Consider the following 15,419-nt stretch of genomic DNA (forward strand, 5'->3'; position numbering starts at 1 on the left):
CCCGGGCTGCCAGCCTGGGGTTCTGTGGGACTGATGTTGGGGGACAAGGGTGTAGAACGACCCCCCGAGAGGCTTGGAGAGGCTTTGGAGTCTGGCACAAGTGGGGTTGGATCTGGTGCCCCCTTGCTGGCCGGGGCCACCTTTAGACTTTTCCCTGCTGAGCCTCAGTTTCCCCTCCACCCATCAGGGACAGTCCTAGCAACCTAGTCAGGACAGCATAAGGGAGGGAAAGTGTGTCACCCAGGGTGTCGAGTCCTAGCCCTGCCACTTCTGAGCTGGGTGGCCACGGGCAAAATGCTTACCTGCTGTGCGCCTCAGCTCACACCCCTGTAAGATGGGGCCAGCGAAAGCCCTTCCCTCGCCCACGGGCTGTCGGGGGGAGAGAATGAACAGGCAAGAAACAAGAAAGCCCTCGTTTTCTTTTGCAGCCCGTGCCCTCGTGAGGCTGGCATGCAGGATGGCAGGACAGCCCAGCCACATGCCCCACGGAGGGAACCCCAACAGCCTGTGCCACACCCCGGGGCCCGCGCACCCTCCTGACCCACAGGTAAGCCCTCTCCCTCTCTGCAGGGCCTGGGAGTCTCCCAGGAACACAGACATCCCTGAGGCTGCTTCGTCCTGGCCAACGGCGGCAGCCCCGAGCCAGAGCCTCCTCTTGCACGTTTCCAGGGACGGGAGCAGAGCTCACTGCCTGGCCTGGCCAGCCCTTGGTCTCACTCAGCAGCACTCGGAGAAGCCTCTCCGTGCTGGCCTCTGGGTGGGGTGCCTGGCGCTGGGCCTGCCCCTGGGGTTCCCCTGTGAATGGAACTGCTTTATCTCAGAGGGTTCGGTTTCGGTGCTGCTGAGAAGGGTGGACGTAGAGGGAGCTGTGGAAGCGCCGAGGAGAAAGGGGGGTGCGGGGAAATGGGCAGGGAGAACTTGGGGTCAGAATGAACTTCCTTACTCGGGGCCGAAGTCTGCCTCCCCACTGGCCGGTACTATGACCCTTTCAGCCGCTTTATCCAGAACCAGCAAAGCGAAGAATCACAGGTTTCCTTCCACCTGCCTCACCCTCGTGTGGACCTCGGAGTGCCAGGCTTTCCAGCTTTTCTGAAGACAGCTTTTGGGGTTCTGAGCTGCTCGCACACCCCAGGCTGTTCCCTGGGCCTGGAGTGCCCTCCCCAACTCCTCCTCCAAGCCTCAGAAACGCCACTGCTTCTAGGGAGCCTTCCTGCCCCACCCCACCCCCTCCTCCGTGCTGCTTCCACACCTGTGCCCAGGCACTGGGTCACGGCCATGAGCACATCCCACTGGGGGACTGGATCCCCGGTCTCCTTCCCTCCTTAGACAGAGAGTCCTCTGGAGCCCCTCATGCCTGCTGAGTTAATACACTGCACATACGTGGGATGCACACAGACCCACATCTGTTCTAACCAAGCACGCAGTCTCACGGGAGGGTCAGACAGGAAAGAATGCAGAAGAAACTCGGAGCCAGTGAAGCTCCAACAAGGCACCTGACCCAAAGCCAGAGAGGCTTCCTGGAGGAAGTGGCCTGCACAGGCCTGGAGGGGACAGAGGGCTTGGGCAGAGCAGGTGGCCCAGATGCTGTGGTGTCCTGTGGGCAGCCTGGAATGATGAAAAGTAATTGTCCAGGGTGGCTTTTGTCCCAGGACTGTGAGATCCCAGTTAGGGGGAGACTCAGAGGCAGCCACCTTCCTCATGAAGGATCGGCACAGCTTCTGACTGCGTAGTGCCTGTCGGAGGACTCCAGGTGGCCTGGGGGGTGACCTGTTTGGGCAGAGTTGCCATGAACCGCTGCACAGGTTACACACTGCACAGAGGTGCCTGAATCCTTTTCTGGCCCCTACGCTCTCCTCAGACCATGCTCCCAGGGAGGCGCACCTCTATGACAGATTCACGCCGAGGCGACATGTGAACTAGGAGAGACTGCGTGCGTGTGTGTGTGTGTGTGTGTGTGTGTGCACATACACACAAGTGCACAAGGGTCCGAGGGCCTCTATACTCTCCATTTCTGTCACTGGCTGAGATGCAGGGGCCCATTTCCTAGATGGAATGTGGGGAGGTGGATCCCAGAAATCTGGGCAGCCCGTGGACACTGCTGGTCCAGAGTCCACCAGGACATCTCAGCGATGGCTGGGGGCAGCGGGGCCTCCTCGGGTAATGTAGCAATTTGTCATGTTAAGTCATTCACTAACAATCGAGTCCCCCTTGATTAATCTCCCAGAATTAGCCAGTTGCATTTCAAGCAATTAGGGTTAATTATAGCCTCGTTTGGCAGAGGAGAGAGCCCCGTAATTATTTCACGAGCAAGGACGCGCTGGGCGGCGGCGGCAACCGCCATGGCGTCTCGTCGCACATGTTGGCGTGGTAATGACATAGTTACGTGTAATTAGATCCGATGACTCAGCGTTGGCCAGCGCCTGTCGGGGAAGGTGCCCCAGTCCGGGATTGCAGGACCAGGAAGAACAGTGGTGTGGACGCTGGGCCTGCGGACGGTTGGGTTGGACAAAGGACAGTCTGGCACTTTCTGTCTCCTCGTCTGGTATGTAAATGCCGTCTGAGGAGATATCAGGGCCTGAACCTTGCCTATTTCAGGACAGAAACACCTGAAGTGGATGGCATTTTCCTTTATGGTAGGAGGCATTGCTCTTTCCCCGAAGTCATTCTTAGAGGAAGGAGCGAGGTTCCACGGCGGCAAGAAGGCTGCACGCTGAACCGGACTGGGCTCAGTTCCCAACTCCATCCCTCCCCAGTCAGGTGACGTTGGTAAATGACCTCTCGGAGCCTCAGTCTCCTCATCCGTAAAATGGGGCCATGAAGACTAAGTGAGATGGTATACTTTAAACATCCAGCCTGGCACCCAACATCGTGGGTGTTACGGAAATGGGCTGTCATTGATCTTATGGTGATATTCTAAAATTTAATATCGTTTTCAGCTGGAAATACCCCCCAATGTAGAAAGAACAATTTAGCCCTCCGATTTTTAATAACCTTCTGTGCCCAAGACACATGGTTTGTTCATTTCAGGAGCCTTCCAGGTCTGAGAGCTATCTGCATATGAAAATATGTTTGCTGAGCACGGCAGAATTATATGTGAAATTCATATATACCAGTAATTGGGAAAGCTAGTATATGCCGGCTTTTATTAAGGTTTTGAATGAATGAATGAATGAATGAGTGAATGAATGCAGTTGAGAAAAAGCATCTATGCTTTATGATTTTTGCCAAGTTGCTGCAGAGCATTTTCATCAGGAATGAAAGGCAAGGCTCAGCTGACCCAGGAAGAACCACATGAATTTCCACGCAGGAGGACGGCGTTCTGTCTGAGAAAGCCCTGGCTAATGTGTCTTCCATCTGGAAGTCTTTGCAGACCTGCCTGGGCTGTGCCAAGTTCCGCTGTGTTCGGCGCTCTGCCGAGAGAGGGAGAGGAACGCGCCTGACTTTGCAGGCGGTGAGGACAGCATTGCACAGGCCCAGATCGTTAGGAAAATATTCCCAAGCCAACGATGGTCGTTAGAGAAGATTTAATGACCAAACGTTGATGGCCATTAGAGTTCAAGGAGCGTCTGCTTTGTTGTAAATTCAGCAAGTGCTTGTCTCATCTTTGCCTTAGGTCTGCATGTCCCAGGAAGAGGGAAGAGCCAGACCTGAAGGTGCAGGACCCGTCGGGTTAGATAAGGGTGTAAGTCCCGGTGCTCGGATAAGGTAGAACGACATGTCGTTACGAAAGGCTTGGACTCCGCGCTGCGCCGTTTGGAATGGACTCTGCAGGAGATGGGGGGCCCGTTGTGGGTTCGAAGTTGACGGGGTGGAGGTTTCAGATCACGGGTAGCTGAGGCTCGAGGCCCAGGGAAGGTGGGAAAAGGAGGTGAGGAGGTGAGCTGATGCCTAAGCCTTACCCAGGCTGGACACAGGAGCGGAGAGTTCAGAGACGTCCAGGGGGGAACACCACCTGCTTTTGGTGACTGAAGGGAAGAGGGAGAGGGAAGTCCAGGGTGTGTCCAGCCTTCTGGCTGATGGCTGCCTCTCTGGGTGGCTTCACCCTTCAAGCCTTTGCTTGTCAGTCATTTGGAGCCGATTCCAGAGTCTCTCATCCGTATGTTTAATTAAGCTCAGCTCTCTCCGAGCTCCGAGCTCCGAGCTCCGCTAATGAGGGTCGGCCCGGGAGCCACGACAATGGAGATGACTTTAGGTTTTGTTATCAGACGTCTCTCGTGCTCCGGGCATCTCGCTCGCGGTTCCCATGGCACTGCGTCCGGGCTGAGAGAGTCTCGGCGGTGGTTGCACCCACCTCCTTCCATCCTCTCACCAGCTCAGAGCCGTGGGTCTTATTCGGGGCTCCCGTTCGCGGGGGTGGGGGCGACGCTGGGATAAATAACTTGCCCGTCGGCTTGAAAGGCGCAGAGGCGGGAGTCGCTCCCGTCGGGTGGCCCGTCTGCACCTTCTTGAGTTTGAAATTAGCCGGATTGTGAAGAGCCGAGCGGGGTTGGCCTCCTAAAGAGCCTGACGATATGGACTCTCTGTGAATCGTGCCCTTTCGCGCAGCGTGGATTTAAAACGCGCTGCCACATACACATGCCCCACGTTCCTTACGCACGGTGTCAGATGTCCTTAAAGGTGAACTTGGTTTATAAGAAATGTCATTCTGATGAAGTGTGCTTTCTAAAATCACAGAAACGGTCGCCTTAGAATTAATGATGCATTGCAAATATCGGGGAAAAAGACCCAGCCAGTGTAAAGATGATTAAAATTCAGGTCAGAAGTCTGACTTCGTCAGGCTAAATTTTTTAATGAGATTTCAGGAAATTAATTGGGCGAATGCATTTTTATACTTTTAACATGTAATTTTATGCTCCTGTTTGAAAAAAAGAAGAGAAAAAAAAAAGAATTTGTCGATGGCCAAGGCTTATTGTGGTTCAAACATTTTTAACTCAAATTAGCACAGGGTGGCGGGCATGTGTGGCCTAATTTGATCTGACTTGGAGAAGAAAGCTGGGTTTCTCCAAGCTCTCTGGGTGGGGGTGTCCAAGATACCCCCTTCCCTGTACGTCCGTCTTTGGCCCGAGAAGCCTGGCAGCATTTCCTGGGAGGGTGGGCTGGGGACAGAGGTGACTCAGGGGCCTGGGCCATCCATCTTCTTGGCTCATTAGCCCGACCCCCAGAGTTGCTTCCAGAGGCCCCCTTCTCGCTGAGATGGGGTGGCCTCCTGGGCATCACAGGCCTCCTCCCTCGGGCCCCTGCCGCTGGCAGCAGCGCCTGGGTCAGCATCCCCACCGCCTACCCAGCCCTCCACCGCATCTCCTCTACCTTCGGGGGAGAACTAAAGGGCTCCCCCCCCCCCCGCAGGGAAAGAGGCTGAGGAGTCAGAAATGGCCTTTGGCGCCCGTGGCGAAGCGAGGCAAGGGGCGTGCAGTCCCTTGGCTAACCGTCTCAGATGTCACTGCTGTACTACAGCCAGGGGACCTTGGGTAAATGACCTCTCCGAGCCTCAGTTTCCTCGTCTGTGAAATGGGGCCATGAAGGCTACGTGAGATGGTAAACTTTAAACATCCAACATGACACCCCGCATCGCGGAAATGATAGGCCGTTGATCTTATTCTTATCGTGTAAACTCATTTTAGTTTTCACAGCGAATGAGCCCAGAGCTGGGCGTCCCCTCCGTGGGGAGGAGGGCGGTGGTGGTGTTGATAACAACAGCGAGGACGCCCTGCACTGCGTCCTGGGCCAGGCGTTGCCAGGCCAGGTGCTGTGCACACCCCGCCTCCGTCCGCCCCCGCCCCCGCCCCGGGGAAGTAGGTGCTGCTGTTCTGCAGACTTCTGCGATGCCAACGCCAGTAACACACAGCCTTTCCCGCGTGCCACGTGCTTTCATTCATTAACCTGTTTAACCCCCTGGGGGTTACAGATTAGGAAACTGAGGCCCAGAAGGGCTCGCCTAAGGTTTACAGCCAGGAAGTGGCAGAACTTGGACCTGAATCCAAGCTCTGGGCCCCAGTGTCCCTGCAGGTTGTTCATTTTCCCCAGGAGCCAGTCCGGGCCCAGACCTAACGGGCCGTCCGCAGCATCCGATGAGCAGTTCTCAGGAGGGCCGACAGGGTCTTGACCGTGAGCCGCCCTGGTGTGAGCTGTCTGGGCCCAGCCCCGTGTTCCCCGGCAGTTTAGAGCTCCAGGGACCCTTTCAATCCGGATCATCTCCCTGGACCCTCGTGGAACCCTGAGGCTGGTGTTACGCGGCCAGGCCGTGGACGACCTCACGGCTGCCGGGGCCAGAGCGGAGCTTGCCGAGGGCTGACCCAGGACAAGGAAGGCCTTGGGGGTGGCAGCGGAGAGCGGCCTGGCCTTCCGGGGCCAGAGCCCAGGTCACCTTTCCTTTCCACTCACAGCCCCGGAGTGAAATCAGGGTCAGGACTCTGCTGGCTCAGGCGGCTGCGCCCGGGAGCCCTGTGTCCCGCAGTGACCCCCACCTGAGCAGAGGTCACCCCGGTGATGGGCCCCATCCAACCCTGGGAGGCACCCTCGCCCTGGTGCTGCTGCCCGAGTGACCTGCCCCACCACAGGAGCTCATTCCTCTAATTAGGTCGAATGGGTTGTGACAGGAAATGCAAATCTGGGTCATCGCATATGCAGATGTGCAGCTGGAGCGGCAGCCAGCCGGCTGGGGTTGTCACCCACGTCCTCTGGGAGCTTCCTGGAGGCTGTGGAGCGCGGCGGCCGGCTCTGGAGCCATCCCTGGGGTGGGTGCGGGGACCCAGCATGCATCCTGAAGAGAAGAGCTCAGGTTCCCAGAGCAAGGACCCTTGGAGATCACATCCTCCAAGCACTTCAAGTCCCAGGGGGGAAACTGAGGCCCAGAGAGGGAGAGCCCCCTGTCACCCAGCAGTGCCGCTGGCTCTAATCCCCGGGCACTCAAGTCCCAGCTCCCACTGCCTGGCTGGGGGACCGGGCCTCCCTGTCCTTATTTATAAAGTGGGATTAATAATTGACAAGGCTGTTCGAAGGTTTAAGCCATAAAATCTGTCTAAGCAGCCGGTACAGTAACTGGCACACAGTAGGTCCTAATACACGACAGCGTGTCATTATCTCCCCGAGCGCGTGTGACTCCTCCAGGTGCTGGCGTTACCCTTTTCCGAGGGCGTGTGATTTCGGCTGCACTCAGACGTGACCGTGGACGGTCACCACGTCCCACTGAGCTCCGGTTTGAGCACATTCCATGTGTCATTCAACACACATGCCCGGCACTTGCCTTGGCTCAGGGGACAGGAGGGGACTGAGACAGGAGCCCACTTTTGGAGAGGCCCACGGTGGGGGTGCGGGGGGGGGCGGGGGGGCAGACAGAACGGAGCAGACAAGCCCGTGATCGGATCGTGAGGGGGCGTGAGAAGGGAGGAAGCCAGCAGCCTCGTTCCTCATCTGCAGAGCGGGGTCCTTGCGGGGAGCACCTGGGGTGGGTGTGGCGAGCACGGGGGTCGGGGCGATGAGGATGACAGCGGGGTGGCGATCGGAGCCCTCCTTCCCCTCCGAGGGGCGCTGGGGGAGGGCAGCGCTCCGCCTCGGCCTGGCTGGACGCCGATGCCCTCCGTCTCCCCTCCAGAGGCACCCGAACGCCCTGTCTTTCCGCTGCTCGCTGGCAGACTTCCAGATCGAGAAGAAGATCGGCCGAGGGCAGTTCAGCGAGGTGTACAAGGCCACCTGCCTGCTGGACAGGAAGACGGTGGCTCTGAAGAAGGTGCAGGTGAGCCAGCGACCCCGCCGGTCAAAGCTGCCCTGCAGGAGCCCACGTCTGTGTCTAAACGTGGTGGCCCGGGGCCATCCCCCTCCTCCCCCCCCCCACCCCTTCCCTGCCTTTCCCCTGTAAAGAAGGGAAATTAGTACCCAGCTCACTGGGTATGGGGAGAACCAGGCAGACTCCTGAAAGTTCGGTCTGAGCCGTAAAGGAAAAACCTGAGCACCTACTGTGTGCACTGGGGCCTGCTGGGAGCTCACGGAGCCTTGACCACAGCCCTGGCCGGGGATTAGCATCCCACTGCTCAGAAGAGGAAACCGGTGCCGAGCCGGGAAGGACTCGCCAGGCCCTCAGGACTAAGGCCCACGACCCTGCTGCCTGCACTGGCGGGTCCGTCCGGGCTGGAGTGTCCTTCCCAGCCCCGTGTCCCTCCCAAATGGCAGAAGGGGGTTGAGCAGACGGTTTTAAGCAGCAAACTCTGGCCAGGACGCGTTTCAGGGAGAGCCGCGGGGCCCCGGGGACCGCTGCTTCGCGGCAGGAGATGCCGTTGCATCCTCCGCAGAGCTTCCCGGGCCGCCGGCTCCCGCCTGCCGGCTCCCGCCTGTCCTCACGGGGTAGGGCCACTCCGCAAGGAGGTGGCTGAACCAGGACACTGGGGCTGGGTTTTAACCGTCCTATTTCTCTCTCTCCTCTCGCCCAAGATATTTGAGATGATGGACGCCAAGGCCAGGCAGGACTGCGTCAAGGAGATCGGCCTCCTGAAGGTGAGAGCGCCGAGCGGGATGGCCTCTGTGGACAGCCCTTCGTTGAGCTGGAACAGGACTGACTGGACCGGGCGTGTAAAGGGCAGATGCCCCAGGGCCTGACCAGGGGGAGGGGTGCAGGGTGCAGGGTGCAGGTGGTGGTGGCATCTGTGTCGCTTTCCTCTTCCCACTGGCATCTGCATCGGCTTCCCTAGAGTCAGAGATTGTAGGACATTCTGCCTAGACTTGGCCCTGGTCCGGGCTGCTCTCTCCTGGGGATCCCTCCCTACCCCCCAGGTGTAGGATGCTGCTGAGGAGGGAAGGGAGGGGAGGGGAGGGGGAGGAGAGGAGGGGGAAGGAGGGGGAGGGGGAGGGGGGTGGAGAGGGGAGGAGGGGGGGAGGGGGATGGAGGAGGGGGAGGAGGAGGAGGAGGAGGAGTCAGCAGGTGGTGTCCTGCTTTGGGAAAACAGCCCGTGATGCTGCTCATGAGCCGGAAGGACGGAGAAGGGGCCTCCCTCTGAGACACCAGCACAGGGTCCGGCGGCAGCTGAGGCCGAGCCCTGCCCTGGGCGCTCGGGCCTGGCCCTGTCCTTGGGGATCAAGGCAGGCCGCAGAGGGTGACCGTTCAGGGTACTGCCGGCCAGCTCAGGGCCATGGAGCCCAGGGGAAGCCCTCAGAGGCCGGGGCCCCGATCCAGAACCTGGAAGGCGGAGATGAGCCTGCTGCAGGACCCCCGACAGTGTGGATGGGGGCCAGGTGGTGATGTGGGGCCTCTTCCCGATGAGCCAGCCTGGGGGAATAGCTGTCCCAGGCACCCACCCCGTCTCCCCACCCTTGGCCAAGAACACACGTGTGCCATCCACATCGAGTAAGGAATTGCACACGCGTGTGGACGGAGCTGAGCCCGCCGGTCTCGGGTCCCTGGGTACGGAAACGTGTGAGCACAGCCCTTCGGTGGAGCAGGCCCGGCGTGGCGTGACCGGGGCCTGCGGGGCGGGGCTCTGGCCCTTCCCCGGCCGGTGCACTGAGTGCCGGTGACCGTGGGCTCCGGGGCGGGCACACCCCTGGCTCCCTCGCGGTGTGGCGGCGGGCAAGCTGCTGACTGCTCGGGCCCTCAGTCTCCTCATCTGTACAAGGGGGTGATGACAATGTGCGTCTTCGGGGTGTCGGGGAATTGGTGAGCAGGTGCTGGAGGCGCTCAGGGTAGCCCTGGTGTGTGCCAGGTGCTCTGCCAGCGGCAGCCCTTGTGGTCGCGGGAGGGCAACGCCAGGACCTTCCCAGGGCGCCGACCCGGCTCCCGCCTGCCCGCGGGAAGTCAACAGGACGTGCCAGGGCGGGAGGTGTTTCCTGCAAAACAAAGGGAAACGCCGTTCTCAGAGGGGCCGCTGGGCGGCTTGTTCGTGTTGTTCATGCCCGGACCCGAACCCAAGGCCTCCCGCTGCAGAGGCCATGGGCGCGGGGCGGGAAGGCGGCCTGTTGGAACACAGCACAGATTCACACTCATGGGCTCGGGACCGTGTGAGCACAGGGGATGCAGCCAGCACGGAAGGCAGATCCGAGGGGACCTTCCGTTGATGGGCCCTTTGCTCCCAGCCCTGCCCTCTGTCCTTCCCTCTGGTCACCTTGTTGGACATTTCAAGGGTATTCATCTGAACTGCACAGCATTATGCCCATTTTACAGATGAGGAAACTGAGAATGAGATGCAAAGTGTCACCCAGCTTTCCCAGCGTCACCCAGCTCTGCCAGACTCCCAAGCACAGGCCGGTTCCATGAGACACTCACCTCTCCCGCAAATGCCAGGGCCGCGTCAGTGGGCGCCCGTGAGGTGCCAGCCCGGGATAGGCGCTGAGGCTGGACCATCTCTCACTGACTCTGTCTCTCTCTGTCTCTCTGTCTCTCTGTCTCTCTCTCTCTCTCTCTCCTTGGGCAGCAACTGAACCATCCGAACATCATCAAGTACTTGGACTCGTTTATTGAGGACAACGAGCTGAACATTGTGCTGGAGCTGGCCGACGCGGGCGACCTCTCGCAAATGATCAAGGTGAGGGTGCCGGGGGCAGGCAGGGCCTGGGAGCTGCCCAGGGTCAGGCAGCCCGTCCTCGGTCCTCTGGGACGCTCAGCCCCCACTTTCTGAGCCCACGGGCCTCAGGCTGTGAGAGGGCAGGTCGTGGACAGAAAGGATCCCTCTCCCCCCGCCATGGTCCCAGCTGCCATGGCTCATCGGCCACTTCTGCCTCACAGGAGCAGGCACCGAACCCTGCATTGGGTCACACCCCGCCAGCTCACGGAATCTGGGGGAGTGTCCTGTGGGTCCAGTTGCCTCATTTTACAGACGGGAAAGCTGAGCCCAGAGAGGTTAAGAGACTTTCCTGAGGATACCCAGCAGTGTGGGGACAGAGCTGGATCTGTAGCCCAGGTCTCTGTTTCGAGGCCTGAGACCCTCGAGTAGATTTCGTCCCCAAGTTGATTCCCCTGAGGCCCCTCCAGCCCCTGAGGGGCATCTTCATTCCCACGGAGCGGCCACGGCCGGGAGTCTCCCAGAGGCTGATGGACTTGCCAAGTTCCACAGGCGGGCTCAGGCCCAGGCCTGGCTCTTGCTGTGCGCTCCACGCAGCCCTCCCGGCACGCCACCCCTCACCCGCCTCCGGGGGCCAGGACCAGGTCCACGTGAGTCTAGGATCAGGGATCCTGGCAGCCCCTGATGGAGCACCGACTGTGGGCCACACGGTGCTGACCACTAGCATCACTCACTGCGTCCACACCATTCTCAGCAAAGCTCAGAGAGGTTTAGTCACCTGCCTGTGGCAGCACAGCCTCTAAGTGGGACCGTCAGGCCCGAGCCCTTAGCCCTACTCCCTGTTTCTCTCTCAGGGCCTTTTCCCTGCTGGCTTGCCGTGAGTCTGCAGGCCACTATTGTGAGCGCCCACCGCCTCCCTCCCCCAGGCCCAGACTGTCTGCTCTTGAGCAAGCGTGGGCCGGCTCAAACACTGCCCCCTCCCTACCTCACCCCCCGCCCCGGCCCTGGCCCCGCTCAGCTCCCAGCCACACTTTCGAATGGAACCAGACGTGGATTCTCTGTCATTCCCACCAGGCACTGGGGATTGAGCAATTGCTCGGCGCCTGCTCTTCTGAAATCTGGCTCCTAGGAATACTGCGTCTCTGGGAGGCAGCATTGCTTGGGCTGTTATCACCTGCTTTCATATTTTCGTTGACATATTAATGCATTTGCAGGGATGTTAATCTCCACACATCCCTGGTGGGAACAGATGTGCTATATCATGTCTTAGTTCTTCCTTCTCCCCCCACCAACGCGGTTTCTCCTTCACATGTCAAGCTCCCCCTGAACACGCATGCACCCTGCACCCACTGTGTGCCAGGCCCGTCCTGAGACCGAGGGGTGCTGCCCCACGGGTGCTGCCCTGGGGGAGAGGGGGGTGGGCGCAGAGCAGAGCCGCGAACCATCCGTGTGAGCCAGCGAGAATAAGCCCAGTCAGGCTTGCCGGCCAGGGCAGGCTTCCTGCCGCGGGGACACCTGAGTCGACCTGAGGGGGGACCCCAAGTTTGTGCAGGAGCCCAGAGGGATGGGAACTGAGGGTCCACAGAGCACTTTGGTCCAGGAGAGCAGTGTGGACGGGGAGGCATCGGACCGCCCAGGCCTCGCGGTCCAGGCTCAGAACTTGGGATCTTGCCCTGAGGCATTGAGGAGCTCCCTGAGTCTCAGGGGGAAGTAACATGGTCGGCTTTGTGTTCTGGAAGAAAGACTGGATGCCCAGCGGGGGCTGGGGGTGGGGGGAGGAGCAGAGATGACCGAGAAGAGACCCAGAATGTGGCCCACAGTGCGGGCACCAGACTGTCAGCCCCAGGAAGCCCCAGACCACTTGCCACTCTCAGTCCACGGAGTCTGACAGTCGGGGGCAGGGGTGACGGGGCAAATCAAATCTCCGCCTTCCCCGAACCTCGTTTCCACCCCGTCCCGAGAGACGCATGGGAACCAGGGCCTGCTGACCAGCAGACCCTGCGTCCCAAGGGCCCCCAAACTCAGGGGCCAGGCATCATGGCCACAGCCACGGCACCGGCATTATTTACAGCTGACGCGGACGCCGGGAACTGCCACCACCCCAAAGCCCAGCGGAGACGCGGCGCCTTCCCGCGAAATGTCGCACGGCGCTTATTGGCGTGACATTTACAAAATCACCGCCGCAGCCTTGCGCGTCCCACTTAACTGCTGTGATGAGGGTTAGCTAGCGTCCCGGCGTAAATCACACCCCAGCCCGGCCCCCACCTCGCACCTGGCGTGGCCCCTGGGGGCGTGGGGTCCCGTGCTGGGGGGTCTGTGCCAGGAGCCTGGGGTGGCTCACCCAGAGGCCCCTCCCCAGAATGGAGCCTTGGGAGGGTCTGGGGGGGGGCGGTTAGTGCCAGGTCGGGGTTCCGGCTGTGACCATCCCACAGTGGGAGGAGCCCAGGTCCAGTCCCAGCTCAGTCCCTCATCAGGTGCTCGCCGGTGTCGTTGGAAGAGGGTTAGGGCTGGGCTTTCTAGCAGAGGCCCGGGCTCCGCTGTGACTGCCCCGTGCCAGCGGCGATGCAGCCCTCAGAGTCCCCTGCCAGGGCCAGCACGTGGCGGGGCTCCGCACATGCTCATCAGACGCCCCCCACCCCCCTCCCCCGCCCTGTGGGCAGGACGTGCCCTGGTCTGCCTGGCGCAGCCTGGGCGGGCGGGCGCTGCGTTCTGTTTTCTGGAGCATGAACTGTTTTTCCGGGCAGTGGAGCAGGTGAATGCTTGTCGAAACCGGGGATCCAGTTGGGAGTTCCAGGCCCACTCCCCTGGGGTTCTGCCGTGTTGGTGAACGAGCACGTGGGCTGAGACGTGCCAGCTCTGAGGAGGGGCAGCTGTGGTTTAACCCGCAAGCCCGGCCTGGACGTCCCCGTGCTGGGCCGGGCTGCGCCTGGGGGCAGAGAGGGGCCACGCCGGTCCACTCTGCAAGGCGCTCCCTGTCGGGGTGGGGAGGGGCGGGGGGAGACGGACGAGTGTCCAGGGGGTTCCAGAAAAAGTGTGACGGAGAGCAGCCTTCGGGGTGTGGCCCAGGCCTCCATTCAGCAATGCGTCAGGACACCCACCTGCAGGGAGCTCACCACTGGGGGGTGCACGGAGGACCTCGGAGGGCAGTCAGGGCCGACGTACCGATGTGAGCACGGGGACCCTGCACCCCGGGCCAGGGCCCCCCGCCTGCCTCGCAGCCCCTCACCGGCCTGTCCCTCTGTCTGTCCCCCCCCCCCCCCCCCTGCAGTACTTCAAGAAGCAGAAGCGGCTCATCCCCGAGCGGACGGTGTGGAAGTACTTCGTGCAGCTGTGCAGCGCCGTGGAGCACATGCACTCCCGCCGCGTGATGCACCGAGGTGCGTGCGCGCCGCCCGCGTGGCGCCCGGGACACCCCGAGGGGCCTTGGCCGCTCTGCGTCCCCAGACCAGTGGGTGTCGAGCACCTTGTCTGTCCTTGGCGAGGTCACCGAGTGGGCGTGTGAGGCCCGGGGCTCCACGGCACACACGTGCCTCGACCCCTGGGGGGTGCAAACGCCAGGTGGTTACCTGGACCCCGGGGAACGGGGGCCAGCACAGCGGAGGGTGCAGCGAGGATGGGGGAGGGGCTGGCCAGGGAGACGGGAAGCAACCCAGGAAAGGGAACTTGTGATACGGGCTTTGCAGTCGTGGGAGTCGGCTGGGCAAAGGAAATGAGGTCCCCACGAAGGAAAGTTCCCGGAAGTTGGCGTCATCCTGCACCGCGAGGGAGACGGTGCTGGTGCGTCACCCAGGTTCCTTCCGATTCCTCCACTCATTCGTCCCACCTGTGTCACCAGCGTCCGCGGCGCCGCCCGGTCCCGGGAACGGCGCTAGTAGCCCCACTGAGCACTTGCTCCGCTCGTTACATACGTTCTCCTACATGGCACCTGCTGTGTGCCGACACCATGCTAGGCACAGGGGGGAGCTTCAGAAAGGACGCAGCAGCACAAAGACCCGCCCTCCTGGCCTCCCAGCGGCCTCTGGAGCCCATAGTCAGGCCCACCCCCAGGTGAGGACAATGGGCTGCAGCTCAGGGCCCACAGCTGGGCAGAGCCGGGCTTGCTCGGAGGGAGCAGGACGGAGGGCTGGGCCCCGGCCACCTACAGACCCTGCCCTCCCCGACCCCCCGCCCAGGCCTCCCGCTCTGTCCCCCTGACCCCACAGCAGCGCCCTCTCCTTCCCCTGCAGACATCAAGCCTGCCAACGTGTTCATCACGGCCACGGGCGTCGTGAAGCTCGGGGACCTCGGCCTGGGCCGCTTCTTCAGCTCCGAGACCACCGCGGCCCACTCCCTAGGTAAGGGGGCCTGTCCGCGCCCCGGCAGCCCCAGCCCCCGTGACCATGACCGTGACCGTGGGGGAGATGTGGACAGTCTGTGGGGAGAGTTAGCGCGGAAAGTGCCTTACTGAACCCCAAACTTGACTCGCTCTTCAGAACGGTGACCCAGAGGGAGTAAACCGAGACTCGGGGGTCCTGGTTGGGCCTCCCTGTGTCCAGGAAAGGATGACTGCGCCCGTGGGATTGGGGAGCTGTGGCTCTGCGGTGGCGCAGGGTAGTCACCCCGTCTTTCTCGTTGCTCGTTGCCACGTAGTGTCCCACCTACGGGTGCGCCACCCACGGTCCTTTCCTCCTGCTGGGGGACATTCGAGCTGTGTCGCCTTTGTCTCTTGAACGGGCAGCTTTGAAGCCGTGGGGGCTGAGTGCCCGGGGGGAGGGGGCCCTGGGCTGGCCTCCGAGGAGTGAATAGGAACGGGTGGGGCAGCATGGGGGGAACTGGGGGAGCTGGGGAGCGGGGTCCCCAGGACCTCGGGTGGCAAGGAAGGCAGTGGGGCCTTGGATGCCAAGCTCCGTGGGCACGCACCATCCCAGGAGCGGGGAGTGCCCAGCCCTGGGGGGC

General features: G+C 61.4%; 1 protein-coding gene across 1 annotated transcript in view; it reads left to right on the forward strand.

Moving 5' to 3' along the window:
* Positions 1-15,419, forward strand: part of NEK6 (NIMA related kinase 6) — a 66,387-nt gene that overhangs the window by 35,573 nt on the left and 15,395 nt on the right. The window contains exons 2-7 of the mRNA XM_054726810.1: positions 429-547; positions 7,592-7,732; positions 8,425-8,487; positions 10,398-10,508; positions 13,753-13,861; positions 14,711-14,818. Coding sequence (XP_054582785.1) covers positions 458-547; positions 7,592-7,732; positions 8,425-8,487; positions 10,398-10,508; positions 13,753-13,861; positions 14,711-14,818 — 622 coding nt within the window. The 5' untranslated portion in view covers positions 429-457. The remainder of the gene's footprint in view (positions 1-428; positions 548-7,591; positions 7,733-8,424; positions 8,488-10,397; positions 10,509-13,752; positions 13,862-14,710; positions 14,819-15,419) is intronic.

This window comes from Eptesicus fuscus, chromosome 15, assembly GCF_027574615.1.
Source record: "Eptesicus fuscus isolate TK198812 chromosome 15, DD_ASM_mEF_20220401, whole genome shotgun sequence".
Classification (NCBI taxonomy): domain Eukaryota; kingdom Metazoa; phylum Chordata; class Mammalia; order Chiroptera; family Vespertilionidae; genus Eptesicus; species Eptesicus fuscus.